At 38.4% G+C, this 15,230-nt stretch overlaps 1 protein-coding gene across 9 annotated transcripts in view; it reads left to right on the top strand.

Moving 5' to 3' along the window:
- IL15 (interleukin 15) overlaps positions 1-15,230 on the top strand; it is a 376,963-nt gene that overhangs the window by 350,302 nt on the left and 11,431 nt on the right. For 4 of the 9 annotated variants that reach the window (XM_055275991.2, XM_055275989.2, XM_055275992.2 and 1 more), the window contains 3 exons: positions 12,559-12,669; positions 13,669-13,766; positions 15,121-15,205. In XM_055275991.2, the coding sequence (XP_055131966.1) occupies positions 12,658-12,669; positions 13,669-13,766; positions 15,121-15,205 (195 nt within the window). In that variant the 5' untranslated portion in view covers positions 12,559-12,657. The other 5 variants (XM_055275997.2, XR_010120381.1, XR_010120382.1 and 2 more) reach the window with 5 other exon arrangements.

Raw genomic sequence — 15,230 nt, forward strand, 5'->3', positions numbered from 1 at the left:
TATTGAATCATAAATGAAAGGCTGCATATCAAGATGCATCAAAATAATAAGTTTCCTATTTCATTATCGTCCAGAATTTAAAGAGCATGAGCCCGGCAGTGAGACCACATGTTCAGATCCTGACACTGCCTAGTCCTCTGTGAGTCACCTGTGACAAGTTCCTTAAATTCGTCATTCTCAGCTTTCTTGTCTGTGAAGTGTGGTAATGACAGTGCCTACCTCATATGGTTATTGTGAGCATCAAATTTAGTGCTTGGCAAGGTGCCTAACACATCATAGGCGAGAGAGAATCCAGGTTTGTAGGGCCTCAAGCTTTTACAGTGTCTGAGCTCTCTTTAAGAAAATGAATTTCAAACTATGAATTCAAAATTAGTTAATTAGAACATTTTAAAGGTATTTCTGTAGAGTGGGAAATTATAGGCAACGAAGGTCTGAAAAATACCCCAGTTATCATCAAATATTATTGTTACTAGTAACTTCCTGGTTCATTATAATACTTTATTTTCTATACATTTTTAGATGCATACACTCAGATTTCCTTTTTCAAATAATAATTTTAAATATTTTCTATAAAGAGAATAGAAAGAAAATTCATTTTTTAGCAAAGTGGATTGAAATTTATTTATTTTTTATTGTTGCTGGTTTAGGAAGTATTCATTTACTTAATTCATAACATATTACTAGAAATGCTACATTCTGACTTCCTCTATGGCTTTTTGCCCGAGAAGTTCATTGTTTGGAAGGAAGCCTTAGAGAAGTTCAGGTTTTGGGTCTCACTTGGCATGGTCTCAGACAGGCCAGTGCCTTGGCAGCGGCTCCATCCTGGCAGCCTCCTCTTGATTCCCCATCTTCATCCTTGTGAGCAGGGCAGGTCTTTCTGTGAGAGATGAGGGGAGGAAGTAGAAAGTAGCCAAGAGCCTGGGAGATAGTGGTGACAAAGCTTTGCATTTACATTATTAGGGTCACAGGTAAGGTCCAAAATCTCCCTGAAGTCCATTGGGGTTAGGTTGTCATTGAAGTATAGATAGATTTAAGGAAATGCTGGCAGCCTGCCTGCTGACAGCATCTGCTGCAAACTCAGGATGATTTTAGAAGGTGAGGACAGGCTAGGACCACTCTCCACACCTCCACTAAAGGCCTGAGGCTATTACTTCCTCAATATAGGCAGTGCAGGTGAGGAGCTCTGAAGCCTCAGCTCCACTAATTCCATGGTAAATCTGCTTCTGACTTGTAAGTGCTCAGTAAATTAGCACTTACCCGAATTATTTTACTCTTTCATTGGCAAATTATTTTTCATTAAAACCCTAGGAATATTGCAGTGAATGCCTTTTTTAATTCTATTTTATTTTTTAAAAATTTTAGCAATAATTGTGTTTCTCCACTTTATGCCAAACAGGACAGAATTCTAAATAACCCGGCCTTTGACTAAAGTGAATTTGAAATGAGTTGTGATAGAGCAAGTTTGTTTAATACCTCATGATCATGTTAAGACCTAATCATATTGAGAAAAAAATGTCATATTCATTTCATTCTTAAATATCCTTTGTAGTGGATACTGTTCTGTGTCCATAGATCCTTTCAGAGATGAAGAATTTGTTATCCCAGTTGTTGGGAGTGCTGCTTGCTACTTGTCAAGATGACAGTTCTCTCTGGGACAAGCTCTTTTTGTGCAAGATCACAGCCACTCCCTAAGGGCAGCTTACACCCAGTGTTTCTTTGATAGGAGTGGGGTAGGGTTGTTTACAAAGGCCCTGGTCTAGTGCACGCCCTGAAGGATCATCCTAGCTTCAGAGCTCCACAAAGTCTGCCTAGTGACAGAATAGTGACCTTACTTCTCCTCCCTCTGACCAATTTACCTATCCTCCCTTCCCTGACATGTAGTGACCCTCAAAACTTTTCCAGTATACCTTGTGTACGTAAACCAGTCTCAGAGTCTCATTCTTAGAGACCACTACCTGAAGCATTTTCAAAATTTTCAAGAGGCAATAATGTGTTAAATAATAGCTTCTCTGGGGATGAGGGAGGAGATCACTTTAAAAATGATCACTTTTTGTTGGCTGCCAGTCCAACAAAAAAGCTATCCACCTCACAGCCTCACTCCTGTACCAGTGTTCTGGCTATTCAGATCATACAGGCACCTCTTTTCATGTGTAGGAATGTTGATGCTCCAAGTAGCAGGGGATTGTGACCTTGCCTCTCATGCAGGCCTGAATATGGAGAGTACTCCCCCTGTTGGGCTGCAATCACCATGAATTGTTCCAGGAAGGCTGTCTATAGATGCATATACACTGCATTCTTGTGGTAGAAACTCTAGTTGTGTCTGCAGCGATGTACCAGGGTTGAACAAGGATCTCTTCTCCAAGACCCTTCATGATCAGAGGCTGCCTGCCTGTTGGGGTAGAGGTGCTGACTTTCTCTGTTGTGCCCAGCTCTGTACTTGGGTCACTGCTGAAAGAAACATTCCACCAGTGGAAAGATCTGGGACTCAAGTCTGCTGTTCAGACTCTTTTGTTCCATGGGGTGTTCTCTTGATATGGTATTCTCTCCCTTCCCCCAAAAATGGGACTTCTTGAGAGCTGGACTGCAGTGATTACTATTGATCTTCTGGGTCTAGCCACCCAGTAGGGCTACCAGACTCTGGGCTGGTGATGGAGAATGTCTGCAAAGGATCCAGTGATGTGACCTTTCTTCAAGTCTCCCAGCAATGGATACCAGCACCTGCTTTGAATGGAGGTGGCAGGGGAGTGACGTAGACTGAGATTCCTTGGTTGTCAATAGGCTTAGTGTGCTGGCTTTCTTGAATGCTGGTTATACTAATAGGGAACTTGTCATGTGGACAGACTCAGGACCCCTGGATAGCCAGGGTATTGCAGGCAGTGGTGTAAGCTGAGATCCCACAGCCATTTTCTCCTTCCTGAGAGCAGTGATATTCTGCTGAGAGTTATTGTGATAGCCTGAGTTGGCTGGCCTCCAGCCAGGAGGTGGCGCTTGCAAGACAGCATCAGCTGCAGTAGCAGCAATGGGATTTGAGTTTGCTCTAAGTTGCCCAGGGGAATTATTCTGGTTTCTTAGGTGATGGACAGGGCTGTAGAGCTCCCAAAAGTTTATGTTATTTGTGTTAATCTACTAGGATGAGTGGAGAAATATCACCAGGTGAGGGCAGGGTTAGGTGGGTCTGAGCTCAGACTCCCCTTGGGTGGGGCCTGCCGCAGCCACTGTAAGAGGCATGGGGTGGTTTGCAGGCCACTGTGGTAATGATCCAGAGGTGAGTATAACTGCCTCTGCTATGCAGAAGATTTCACAAAGGGAGTGGGGAGTAGCGGGCAGCAGTAAGCCTCATCCAGCTCCAATGCAGTTGGCAAGGCCAATCTCGCTCCTGAAGTGTCCTGCTATCAGCACCAGGTTTAGGTCCACAGAGCCTACGCACAGAACTCAGACCTGCCTGAGGCCATAAACTTCCCTGCAGAAATAGCAAGCATGACTTTTGGGTCACGTCCCTCCTCGTCTGCCCTCAAAGCTGGTCGGCAGTGCTCTTCCCACTCGCCACCAAGTTCTGTTGATGGGTGTACATCCCTACTCAAAATTATATCATAGATTCAGCTGGGAGCTTCTTTTACCCTGTGACCCCTCCCTGAGCTCATTGGCTTTCTTGAGGGCTCCTGTGAGATATAGTCAGGAATGGCTTCCCTTGGTTCATACTAGAGACTCAGAATACCTGCAAAGCACTTCCTGCGGCTGCTTCTACTTTTATTTTCACGAGGCTCCCTAAATTTGTTCCAGCTCTGGGTAGCATTAAGGCCTTCTCCTGTGGCCTGGATTTTCAGATTCCTTAGTGGGGATATGTGCTCAAAGGTAGAATCTCCCCGTCTCATACTCTGGGAACTTTTATTTTTTTTCCTATCTCATGGAGTAGGCTGCAGCCTATCACTTCTTTCAAAAGGTCTGTGGATTTTTCCAGTTTTCCCAGTGGAAGAGGCATGCTAACACTGCCTCCTATCTGCTATCTTGAAAAAAAAGGTGTATAGATCATTCACTTCCTTGGTTAAGTTTATTTCTAGGTATTTGATTTTTTTAATTTTTTTGTAGCCATTGTAAATAGGATCCCTTTTTGATTTTCATTTTAGCTAATTCATTATTGGTGTACAGAAATGCTGGTGATTTTTATATGTTGTCTTTCTATCCTGCAACTTTACTGAATTTGTTAATTTTAAAAGTTTTTTGATGAAGTCTTTAGGGTTTTTAATATAAAAAGTTTTGTCATCCGCAAACTGGGACAATTGGAAAGGACTTCCTCCTTTCCAATTTGGATGCCTTTTATTTATCTGGCCTAAAGTGTATATTTTATTATCTTAAAATTGTATCCCAATAAAGTTTATTTAAAAGTATGGTACAGGATGTCAGAGAGAGCAAGAAATAATTAGCAGGATGTAGAGAAAGCCCATTGCAAGTTACATCTCATGAAATTATACTGGCATGGTTTTTCCAGAAATACTTAGCAGTTTGGAACTTGAAATTGGCGAGATGAATGTAGCAGAAAGATGAAATGTGGGGTAAAGTTAAGGTGCTAGTTAGGATAGTATTTATTACAGTGACTGGCTGGGCCACCTTCTGGTTGGGGAAGCTAGTGTAGCTAAGATGCTGATAGTTGTGAGAATAGGGACAATCTATTTATAATATAAACAAATTAAAAATCAAAACCAGGAAATATGTCATATGTGCTTATTATATGCTTAGCATGCTTATAGGTGTTGTAGGTACAGTAATTAGTAAGATACACAAGGTTTCTGACCACAAGAATTTCACGTTTTTGCAAAATGAATGATGTCAAAAATGTACTTTAATGAATTGCCATTAGTTATTTAGACTCAAATATAAATGTTACTAATTCTGCATTCTTATATCCCACATCTTTTTTGGATAACTTTTTAATTTATCTGGAATGCATTTTTTACATAATTATTTCATAGACATTCTGTGGGTCTTATATTTTCTAAGATGTGCTATGAAAGAATGTTTTTGCCCTCCTTTTCAAATACTAATAGCTTTCTAGGTTCAAACTCATTCTCACTTAGAACCTTGAAGATGAATTCTCTTGTCTTGTAAGTACCATGATCAGATTCATTCTGATTTTTGTCCTTAAATAGCTTTCTATTAGCATGTGTTTCATTATCCTGGAATTAGGAAATTCAATTTAAAATTGCGTGTTTTTCAGTTATCCCTTTTGTGCCCTGTCAATGTGAAAACTTGTGTTCTACTTCAGCTCTGTAAACTTTTCTTTTATGACTGTTTTGATTATTTCATTCTGTCTGTTGTCTCTTTGTTGTCTGTTTATGGAACTCCTTTTGGATACTATGTTGGAATTTCTAGACCTATCTATCTCATAATTTCCAACTTTTTCTTCTTTTGTACTATGGTTTGGGATAATCTCTTCATCTTAGTGAGTGTTTGAATGAAGTGCTTTTGGAAACTGATCAGAGGAACAGATATCATTGATTGTTTCTGGACAGTAGGTTAAATATATCTTTGCTGCCCTGAGGAAGCTGTCCATTGTTCCTGCCCTAGAGAATTATACTAGCTGAGATTTTTCAAAAACATTTATACCAAACATTTTCAAAAACATTTGCACCAAATGACAATAGCCCATGAACATAGTGCTACAGAAAACTATGATCAGAGAGTGGTAAGAGAATATACCATATATCCCCTCCAGCTACATAAATGAATATCCCTTGTTTACCTTAAATGATAAGCTACCTGAGGTGTTTCTATATTTATTTTATATATTTCTATAAATAAATATATTGTTTAAATATATACTAAATATTGTTTAAATATATATTTCTATATATAAATATATTGTTTAAATATAGTGTTTCTGTATTTATCCACTATCTGTTTAATTAATGCTTTTTGATAGTGATTGAAACTAAGATGTCCAAATCTTACTGCTACCTCTGTCCCTGGCAGTTCAAAGCATATTTATATAGATTATTGTTTGCTTTGGAAACATTTCAATATAATTAACCAATTTGTCTTATTTTAAGCATTCCAAAGAACTAAAAGGTGTTTCATTAAAAAAGATACATATATTTATATACCTTTGTATGAAGTAGTTACCTAATCATTTTTTTTGTTTTGATAAACTGAAATTTATAGGCCTTATAAACATATTGGGTAGCCTTATAAGAGAATTAATACCAACCTCAGGTCTTATATTTGTATGAATGAATTTTTAAAAATCATTATAGCAACGCAAGTTATTATAGTTTGTATTGGGGTTTATTTAGCCTTGATATTGAACACAGATTAAGTTTGAGGACATTTCTTATTTGAAAATCTCATATTGGTGTCAATTTAAAACAGCTTGAAAGCAATTACTGAAAATGTCTTAGTGTGATTAATGATAGGAAGATTGGAGATGTTTAAAGATATCACTTTCTCAGCTGTACTTAAATTAGGACAGAAAAGAGATCTGTAGCGGTCAAGAGCTGGCAAACCAACTGTTTATTTACCAAAACTGACTACTTATTTATCAAAGCAGGTGGCTGGTGATTCAAATCCATCAACCACCTGTTTTTATAAATAAAGTTGTATTGGAACACAGCCATACCCATTTGTTTATGTGTTGTCTATAGCTGCTCTTGCACTAGAGTGGTTGAGTTAATCACTGGCAACAAAGTCTGCAAGACTTGCAAAGCATAAAACATTATCTGGCCCTCTACACAAAGTGTTAACCAGTTGCTGCTTTAAACAATGGTGACAGTTTGTGGAGTCTTACCTACCACTACTTTCACACTGTTAGGAAAATGGCTCACAGTCATCTGCAAACGCACTATACTTGTTTGCATATGGCCTTGCTTGGGTTCTGCCTTCTGCCTCAATGCTGTTTTTCTCCTTTCACGCATGCCTAGAATATATCCGACCTTCAAGGTATGATTCAAGTAACACTACCTTTATGAAGTCCTGTCATAAAGAAATGAAGTAAAATTTCCTGGGCAAATCTCCCAATCGCTCCCTTACATATAGTTTGAAATCCCTTGCCCCTCTCTTCCTTGTACTTGCTTGGTATACACATAACAGGTTTAAATCCAGTTCTGTAACTATTCCAGGCTTTCTTTCCCTTTCAGCTTACTGTGGCTGGAGAAAACACATACAATCCTACTCACTAATCTCACTCCACAATCATTCACAACATTGATCTTTCAATAGGCCAGGCTCTCATACTATTCTCCCAGTTACCTAAATGGCTATTTTGTGTGTCCTCTTCCCTCTCATCCTCCTCCTGTCCCCATCCTCCTCCAATCTTCACTTTCTGCTCATGACTTTTTATTTTAATTCACTGAGAAAATGGAAGTAATAGTAGGAAACTTACACCTACCTACCAGCCCCACCCCCCCTTATAACTCAGCATTCCTTCCTGTGACAGTAGATGACTCAGCCCTCACCCCCTCTTGGGGGTGAGCTAACATCCTCATCCTCACTTGCTTATTAGAAAACATTACTCTGGCACTTCCCACCCCCTCCAACATCCTTAATTCCCCCTCTCTAATAAGTCAGTCCCATCCGCATGCAAACATGTTGTGATTTCCACCACTTTCTACCACCTGCAACAACCCCCTTTCCTTCCTCCCTTTTGGAGCAGGATTCTTAAAAACATTGCCTGCACTAGCATTTTAAAAAACTTTTCTTGCTACTTTCTTGTCAGCCATCCCAGGCAGGCTTCTCCCTCCATCAAACCCCTAAAAGTGCTATTGTCAGAGTCATCTGACATGACCTCCGGATTGCCAAGCCCACTGATCAGTGCTGAAACTGTGCCTTGCTTGGCCTGTCAGTGCATTTGATGTGTCCATCATTCCCTTTTGTGGATATACTTCCCTTAACTGACTTCTAGAATATAATACTCTTCATTTTCCCTTTATTCAATAGTCATTCCTTTTGATTTTTCTTTCCTGGTCCTTCTTTTATAATCCCTGACCTAATTAATACTGAAGTATCCCATGCTCAGGTTTTGGTCCTTTTCTCTACCTACACCACTCCCTCATGAGCACTCTCACGAGTCGCATATCTATTTCCAGTTCAGACACATTCCTGAACTCGAGATTTATGTATCCAATGGCATATTTGACATTTCCTTGTGCATATCTAATGAGCCTTTCAAACTCAGCATGTCCAGAACTGAAACTCCTGACCTGTCACCTCTCCTCAAGGCATCAGCTGTGTCTAAGGTTTGCTTGTTTCAGTTGATGGCAGCTCCATCTTCTCAGGTGTTCAGAGGAAAAGACTTACAGTCATTCTCATTCTCTTGTTTCCTCCTGTACCCTGCAATCTGTCAGGAAATTATGTTAGTCCTATCATAAAAAATGTTTCCAGACTCTAACCACATGTCTCTATCTCCACTGCTACCCCACGCAGATTCAGGTCCTCCTCTCCTCTACCTTTCTGACCTCACCTCAGACTGCTCTTGCCCTTGCTCACTCCACTGGCTTCTTTTCTGTCCCTTAGACTCATAGCCACACAGTTGCCTCTGCCCTAGCTATTCCCTCTGCTTCAAATAGTCTTCACTGAGATAGCACGGGGGCTCACACCCTTGCTATCTTTACCCTGACTACACAAAATTTCAACCTCACTCTTCTTACCTTGTTTCCTTTTTCCTAAATAATTTTTCACTTTCTAATAAAATACACAGTTATAATAACTTATTTGTGCATTTTCTATATGGTTCATCTTTCTTTCCGAAATCAAGATTGTGTTCTGCCATCATTGATGTATTCCAAGGTCATAAAAAATGCCTGGCCCATAATAAATATTCAGTGAATATTTACTAAATGAATCAAGGAAAGTGATGCTATCTTATAATCTCTATATTCTATTGAGTCTCGGCTTGTCTTTTCTAGTGGTTTGAATGAATGGATGATGCATTTAACCCAATAAACCAATACCTGTAAATCTTTTATTCTTGTATGTTTAATTAATTTTAAATGTGTGATTAGACAAGTTAATAAGCAGAATAAAACAAAACATCAAGTATGTTATATCATCTTTCCTCACTGGGAAGAACTACAATATTGGTATAGAATGTAAGATGTTTACAGTTATTTTCACAAGCAATTATTTGCTTGGGAAATAGCAATGGTGTGAGCCCCGACAGTATCTGGGTAAGGAATATTTGAAGCAGAAGGAAAATCTAGAGCAGAGGCAACTGTGTGACTATGAGTCTAAGGGACAGTTTTCACTCCAGAATGAAAACTATAGAGCTGCCTGCCTGCGTTAACTTGCTCACCTCACTGTGTATTTCCCCTGGGCAGTACCATCCTGCTAGGATTTCAGTGCTGCCGTGAGTCAGCAGTCACCTTGCAGTGAGATCCAATCACAAGATTCCAAACAATTCCTACCCTGTGAGCTCCTTGAGGACAGGGCTGGGAATTAGTCTCTTTTATTTCACAGGTCCAGAGTTCTAGGATGGTAGAATGGTTTCGGGTGCCAGGCCCCTCCTGGTCGCTCTCCATGAGCTTACTGCCCAGGGCTGCCTTGGGACTTGGCTCCCTACATTCTGATGCAGCAGTCTTCGGCCACCCCAACTATGGCTTAAGCAGCCCCAGCTGCAGCTTGACCCGCTGCTTCACAAGATACAGGTGGTAAGCCTTGGTGAAATTCATGTGGTGTTAAGTCTGTAGTCTCACAGAATACAAGAGCTGAGGGGGCATGGCTTCCTCCACCTTGATTTCAAAAGATGATGCTGACTTCTTTGGGGCACAGGCAGAGACTTTGCACAGGGGCAGAACCACCACTGAGAGCCCCCAACGGGGCAGTGCCTCGTGGAGCCAAGGAAATGGGGTTGCCCCCAAAATCCTAGAACTATGGTTTACAGTGTAGAGCTGCAGTCTGGAAAAGCTTCAGGCATGAGACTCCAACCCATGACAGCTGAAGAATAGGCTGAGCCTAGGAAAGCTATGGGAGCTGAGCCGCCTGAGGCTTTAGGGGTCCAACCCCCACCCAGTGTGCCCAGGATGCAGAATACGGAATGAAAGGAAATTGTTCTCCAACTTTAAGATTTAATATTGTTCTCCCTGTTAGGTTTTGGACTTGTTTCAGATGAGTCATCCCTCTTTTCTTGCCTATTTCCCCATTTTAGAATGGGAATGTCTCTTCTATACCTTCGCACATTGTATTTTGGAAGCAGATAGCTTATTTTGATCACAGGCTCCTGGTTGCAGAACATTTGCCTTCAGGATGAAGTCTCACCCATATTTGATTTAGATAAGTATTACCTAGATAACTAGATAACTAGATTAACTAGATTTAGATAAGTATTAACTAATAGTATTAACTTTTGAGTTAACACTGGAGTGACTTTTGAGCCTACTAGGATGGAATGGATATATTTTGCATTGTATGAAGGATGTGAATTTGGCAGAGAGGGGAGGGGAGGGGCAGAATGCTATGGTTTGAATGCCTCCACCAAAACTCATGTTGACATTTAATTGTAATTGTGACAGTTTTAAGAAGTGGGATCTTTAACAGGTAATTAGGTACCTCTTTAGGCACTTTCATTAGACAGTGCCCTCATGAATGGATTAATGCAGTTACAGAGGGAGTGAGTTTGTTATTGCATGAGTGGGCTCCTTATTAAAGGGTGATTTTGGCTCAATTTCCTCTCTGTCTCATGTGCTTGCTTTCACCTTCTACCCTTCTGCCACAGGATGACCCTTAGCAGATGTCAGTGCCATGCTCATGTACTTCCCAGCCTCCAGAACTGTGAGCCAAATGAGCTTGTGTCCCTTATAAATTAAGTTTGTGGTGTTCTCTTCTAGCAGCAGAAAATGGATTCAGGCAGCAAGCAGAGCTATAAAATACTTTTTTTTTTTTTTTTTTTGAGATGGAGTTTCACTTTTGTTGCCCAGGCTGTAGTGCAAAGGCATGATCTCAGCTCACCACAACCTCCGCCTCCCGGGTTCAAGCAATTGTCTGGCCTCAGCCTCCCGAGTAGCTGGGACTACAGGCATGCACTATCACACCCGGCTAATTTTGTAGTTTTTTAGTAGAGACGGGGTTTCTCCATGTTGGTCAGGCTGATCTCAAACTCCCAATATCAGGTGATCCGCCTGCCTCGGCCTCCCGAAGTGCTGGGATTACAGGCATGAGCCACCGTGCCCGGCTGATACTTCTTTTCATCTACACTGGCTTCCATTATCATGATTTGGTTAGATACTTTTGAGGACATTTTCTATTGCATTCCTCCATGTTTGGCAACCACACTCTATGGTGGAGTATTCTGGCTAAGCATTTAGTCTTCTTTTACTTATACCAGCAGGATGTAGTTGACCAGGGTAGTGAAAATCCATTGGGACATTGTAAAGGCTCACTGCTAGAAGAGGCCAGGAATGAAATTTTCATTGTTTACAAAAGTAGCTTCATAAGGCCTAATTAAAAATTATATCACCCATGGCATTGCTCAATCCCAAGTCAATATTATTTTTTTTTTTGAAAAATGTGGAATCAAGGATACCACAACTAAAAGGGATATAGGGAATTTAAGAGGCTTTGGATGAAATGATGAAGATTACGGTAAAGTTTTATAAAAAATTTGAAGCACTGAGATAATACAGACAAAGGGAATAATTATAAAATGAGAGTGATAAGGAAGGTTTGCTTTAAATAAACCAATCAATGAGTGATTTAGATCGTATGTAACAGGAATATTAGATTTGATATGTTCTTGTGGACAAAAAGGTATTTCTATTGGATACACCTTTATATCTTGCTTAATACCTAAATAAGTGTTAGCTTTTTCTTTCTAGGAGTTATAGATAATAGATTTTAAAGCAGCCATTTTTATATTTCAGAAACATCTGAAAAGTATAATAATTTAATTCTTTGAGTTTATGGAACTTAATTCAGTGAATATTTATGTCATGGGTTGTGGCAGATTTTGATTTTTTGTGGAAGAGGTCACCATGCCCATTTTGAAGGGCAGAAAATAGTTGTTTGTATTTTTGTATATTTTGGTTATAAATTGCTTTTAATGGCATGGAGTGGAATTTAGGAATGTTTAATCTTCATATTCTTCACTTGATTTGAGTGAGAAAAAATAAAATTTTCTTGGTTATAAAATTCTCAAATGATTGACAATGGTTTCTTTAAAAGACTGAAGATACATATTCAGTGGCTGTAGAAATGGCTACTGCTATTGTAAACTGGATTAACAATCAGTACTTCTACAAATCTAAGTATTCGTTTGTTTTTACTTTTTACTAGTATGACTCCGGAATTTTTCAATTCAGGGACATAATAGAATAGAAAAGTTTTGCAAAGGCGTTGTAATCAGACAGAACTGGTCTCAAATCCTGGCTGTCATGTACTTGCTATGAGCCTAGAGCAGCTTACCTAAATGCTACTAACCTTCCTCCATACCATTATTGTAAAGATTAAAGGTGATGCATCTGTTAAGTAACTAACAGAGTGCTTATTAAAAGGTAGGTGTTCAATAAGTATTAATTCCCTCCCTTTCTTTTTCTTACTAGTCCACTTGTGTTTTTAATGGATCATACTTTACCCTAGATTGTGTTGTAGGAGGCATCGTGGATGGATGGCTGCTGGAAACCCCTTGCCATAGCCAGCTCTTCTTCAATACTTAAGGATTTACCGTGGCTTTGAGTAATGAGAATTTCGGTAAGAAAAAAAATAGATGAAAATATCCTATGGAATTTCCCTAAAAGGTTATTTGAATCTCAGAGTCTTTGCAATAAGTTACATGGTTATTCTCTAAAGATCTTGAGACATCACAGATGTCTATTCACATTTGGATTGTTCTTATTTTGAAAATAAATTAAATAGGTTTTTAAAAACTCTATTGACCATCTTGATTGGCTCTTCTTGTCATTATAAACGTGTTATTTCACTTATCCCACTCTTTTGTGTTCTCTAAATGTCTTTGTACTCACTAAATTGTGTAGTCTTAGAGGGCAGGGTGTGGGTATCATTCATTTTTTTGAAAGGAAGCATGAACAATTAGTGGTTAAGGTGGCAGTTAACACTGCTTTCTGAAACTTTAAAAGCTTTGACAACACAAAAGAGGGAGGTGAAAGTACCAAAACTCTGGTAAGTTCTAGGATAAATGATTTTCCTAAATCACCAAGAAAAATTGTTAGTCACTCTCAAGATGGAATACAGTATCTGTAATTGGTTCCATCTTATCCAATTTTTCACCAAATAATATTAATATAATTCATTTTCATAATTTACATGAAGTTAATATAACTAGTGCATCTCTGTTAGTAATGCACGTTATTAACCTGTACTGTGTAAAATATTTTGGCCTATTAAAAAAGAGAGAAGGATGAGGAGGAGGTCAAAGATAATATAAAAACATTAAGTGGTGACATTGGTATGTATGTAAATTAACAAATATATCAACTTTGTTAAATTATCTTTGACATGCATCTGCAGAAATATCTGTTAAGGAACTTTGTGCATAAGAGACAGAGTTGGAGATAGGAGAGAAAGCAAAAAAGATAAATTATAATTTTTTTTTTTGATAAGAGGCATTAATTATGAAATTATGACAAACATCTTTAGACCTAAAAATATGTTGACATGTTATTTTAAACCTCACTTTTCTCACTTTTTAACTAAAAAATTTAACCATTTGTCTATGATTATATTTTTCAGAAACCACATTTGAGAAGTATTTCCATCCAGTGCTACTTGTGTTTACTTCTAAACAGTCATTTTCTAACTGAAGCTGGCATTCATGTCTTCATTTTGGGGTAATTTTATCTCTAGGAGTAAATAACATTATGTTCATGGTCATGATGATTGTCCTTGGATATCTTTTCCATTAAATTAGTTTATGTTCAGTTTGCTTATATCTCTAGGTACTCAGTATCTGGGGGATAGAAGGCAGACTATAGAGATTTAGAGGAGGTTTGGTAAATATCTAACTGAGCATTTTTCTACATTGTGGTAATAGTCCAAATGAGCATTATAGCCCTCAAATAAATTGGGCCTTTTGAAATTTAACTGAACTTGGAAGTATACCACTTATTGATAGACTACATATTTTCCATGGCAATTAAAAGTAGATATTTAGTATTTGCTTATGTTACTTTTTTATCTGTCCCTGACACTGACTCCTCCTATCCCTTGATCCTTATCCTAGTTCAGTTTAAAACATTTCTTTCTTTATTTAAGCCTTTTGTTGTTTCCTTCTAATAAAATTCATATGTTTCCATGACTATTAACTTTTTTCTTCTCTCTTAGATGCAGCTAATATACCCAGTTGGCCCAAAGCACCTAACCTATAGTTATATAATCTGACTCTCAGTTCAGTTTTACTCTACTAATGCCTTCATGGTATTGGGAACCATAGATTTGTGCAGGTAATTCTTCATCATAAGACAGATTAGTGTTGACTATCATGCTTCTGTGTAAGATCCATCAGGAAGTGAGTGATTATTTTTCCTCAAGCTCTAAGAATCATTCCAATGTTACTTGGTCAGTATAAGTGTATTTTGTCTGGATATTAAATTTTTATGAAATTTGTGAAAGTGAGTAAGTATATGATCATTCAGCCTACACTGGGATGAAGTCTGTACTGTTTATGGAGAAAGCTGCTGCAAGCATAGTGAGAGTGTGAGCAACATGAAAGGGGCATGTTTAATGTATTGTAAAAAAAAATTTACTGTCAAAATCATTACATGAAAATAATTGTTACTTATTTTAAGAATTTTACCTATTTATTAGACTTCAAAGTCTCTGTAAATCTCTACTTAAAGGAAACTAGTAATTCATTCAAAATCATTTATTGAGCATTGCCACACATCTGGCACTGTTTCTATTTCATTGTGATAAATTGAGCCAGTTTATTTATAAAGTATGCCTACAATTAGGCTTTTCTCTAATCCGGGTTGGTGAAGCCTCAAGTTATCATAAAATGCCAAAGTTGTACTATATGCTGAATGTTTACGTTCAGTTACAAGGCTGTTGAATGCACAGAGGCAAGGATAACACTGATTTTTTCACTGGTCAGAATAAAAAATTATTGATTGCTCTTTTGCTTATAGTATTCATCAAGATGAATAGGCTCCTTCAAAATGCTTTGCTCTATGGTTTTTCTTTCAGCTGTTTCAGTGCAGGGCTTCCTAAAACAGAAGCCAACTGGGTGAATGTAATAAGTGATTTGAAAAAAATTGAAGATCTTATTCAAGTGAGTACTCATTTTTCCATAAAAT

This window comes from Symphalangus syndactylus, chromosome 4 (assembly GCF_028878055.3).
Source record: "Symphalangus syndactylus isolate Jambi chromosome 4, NHGRI_mSymSyn1-v2.1_pri, whole genome shotgun sequence".
NCBI lineage: Eukaryota > Metazoa > Chordata > Mammalia > Primates > Hylobatidae > Symphalangus > Symphalangus syndactylus.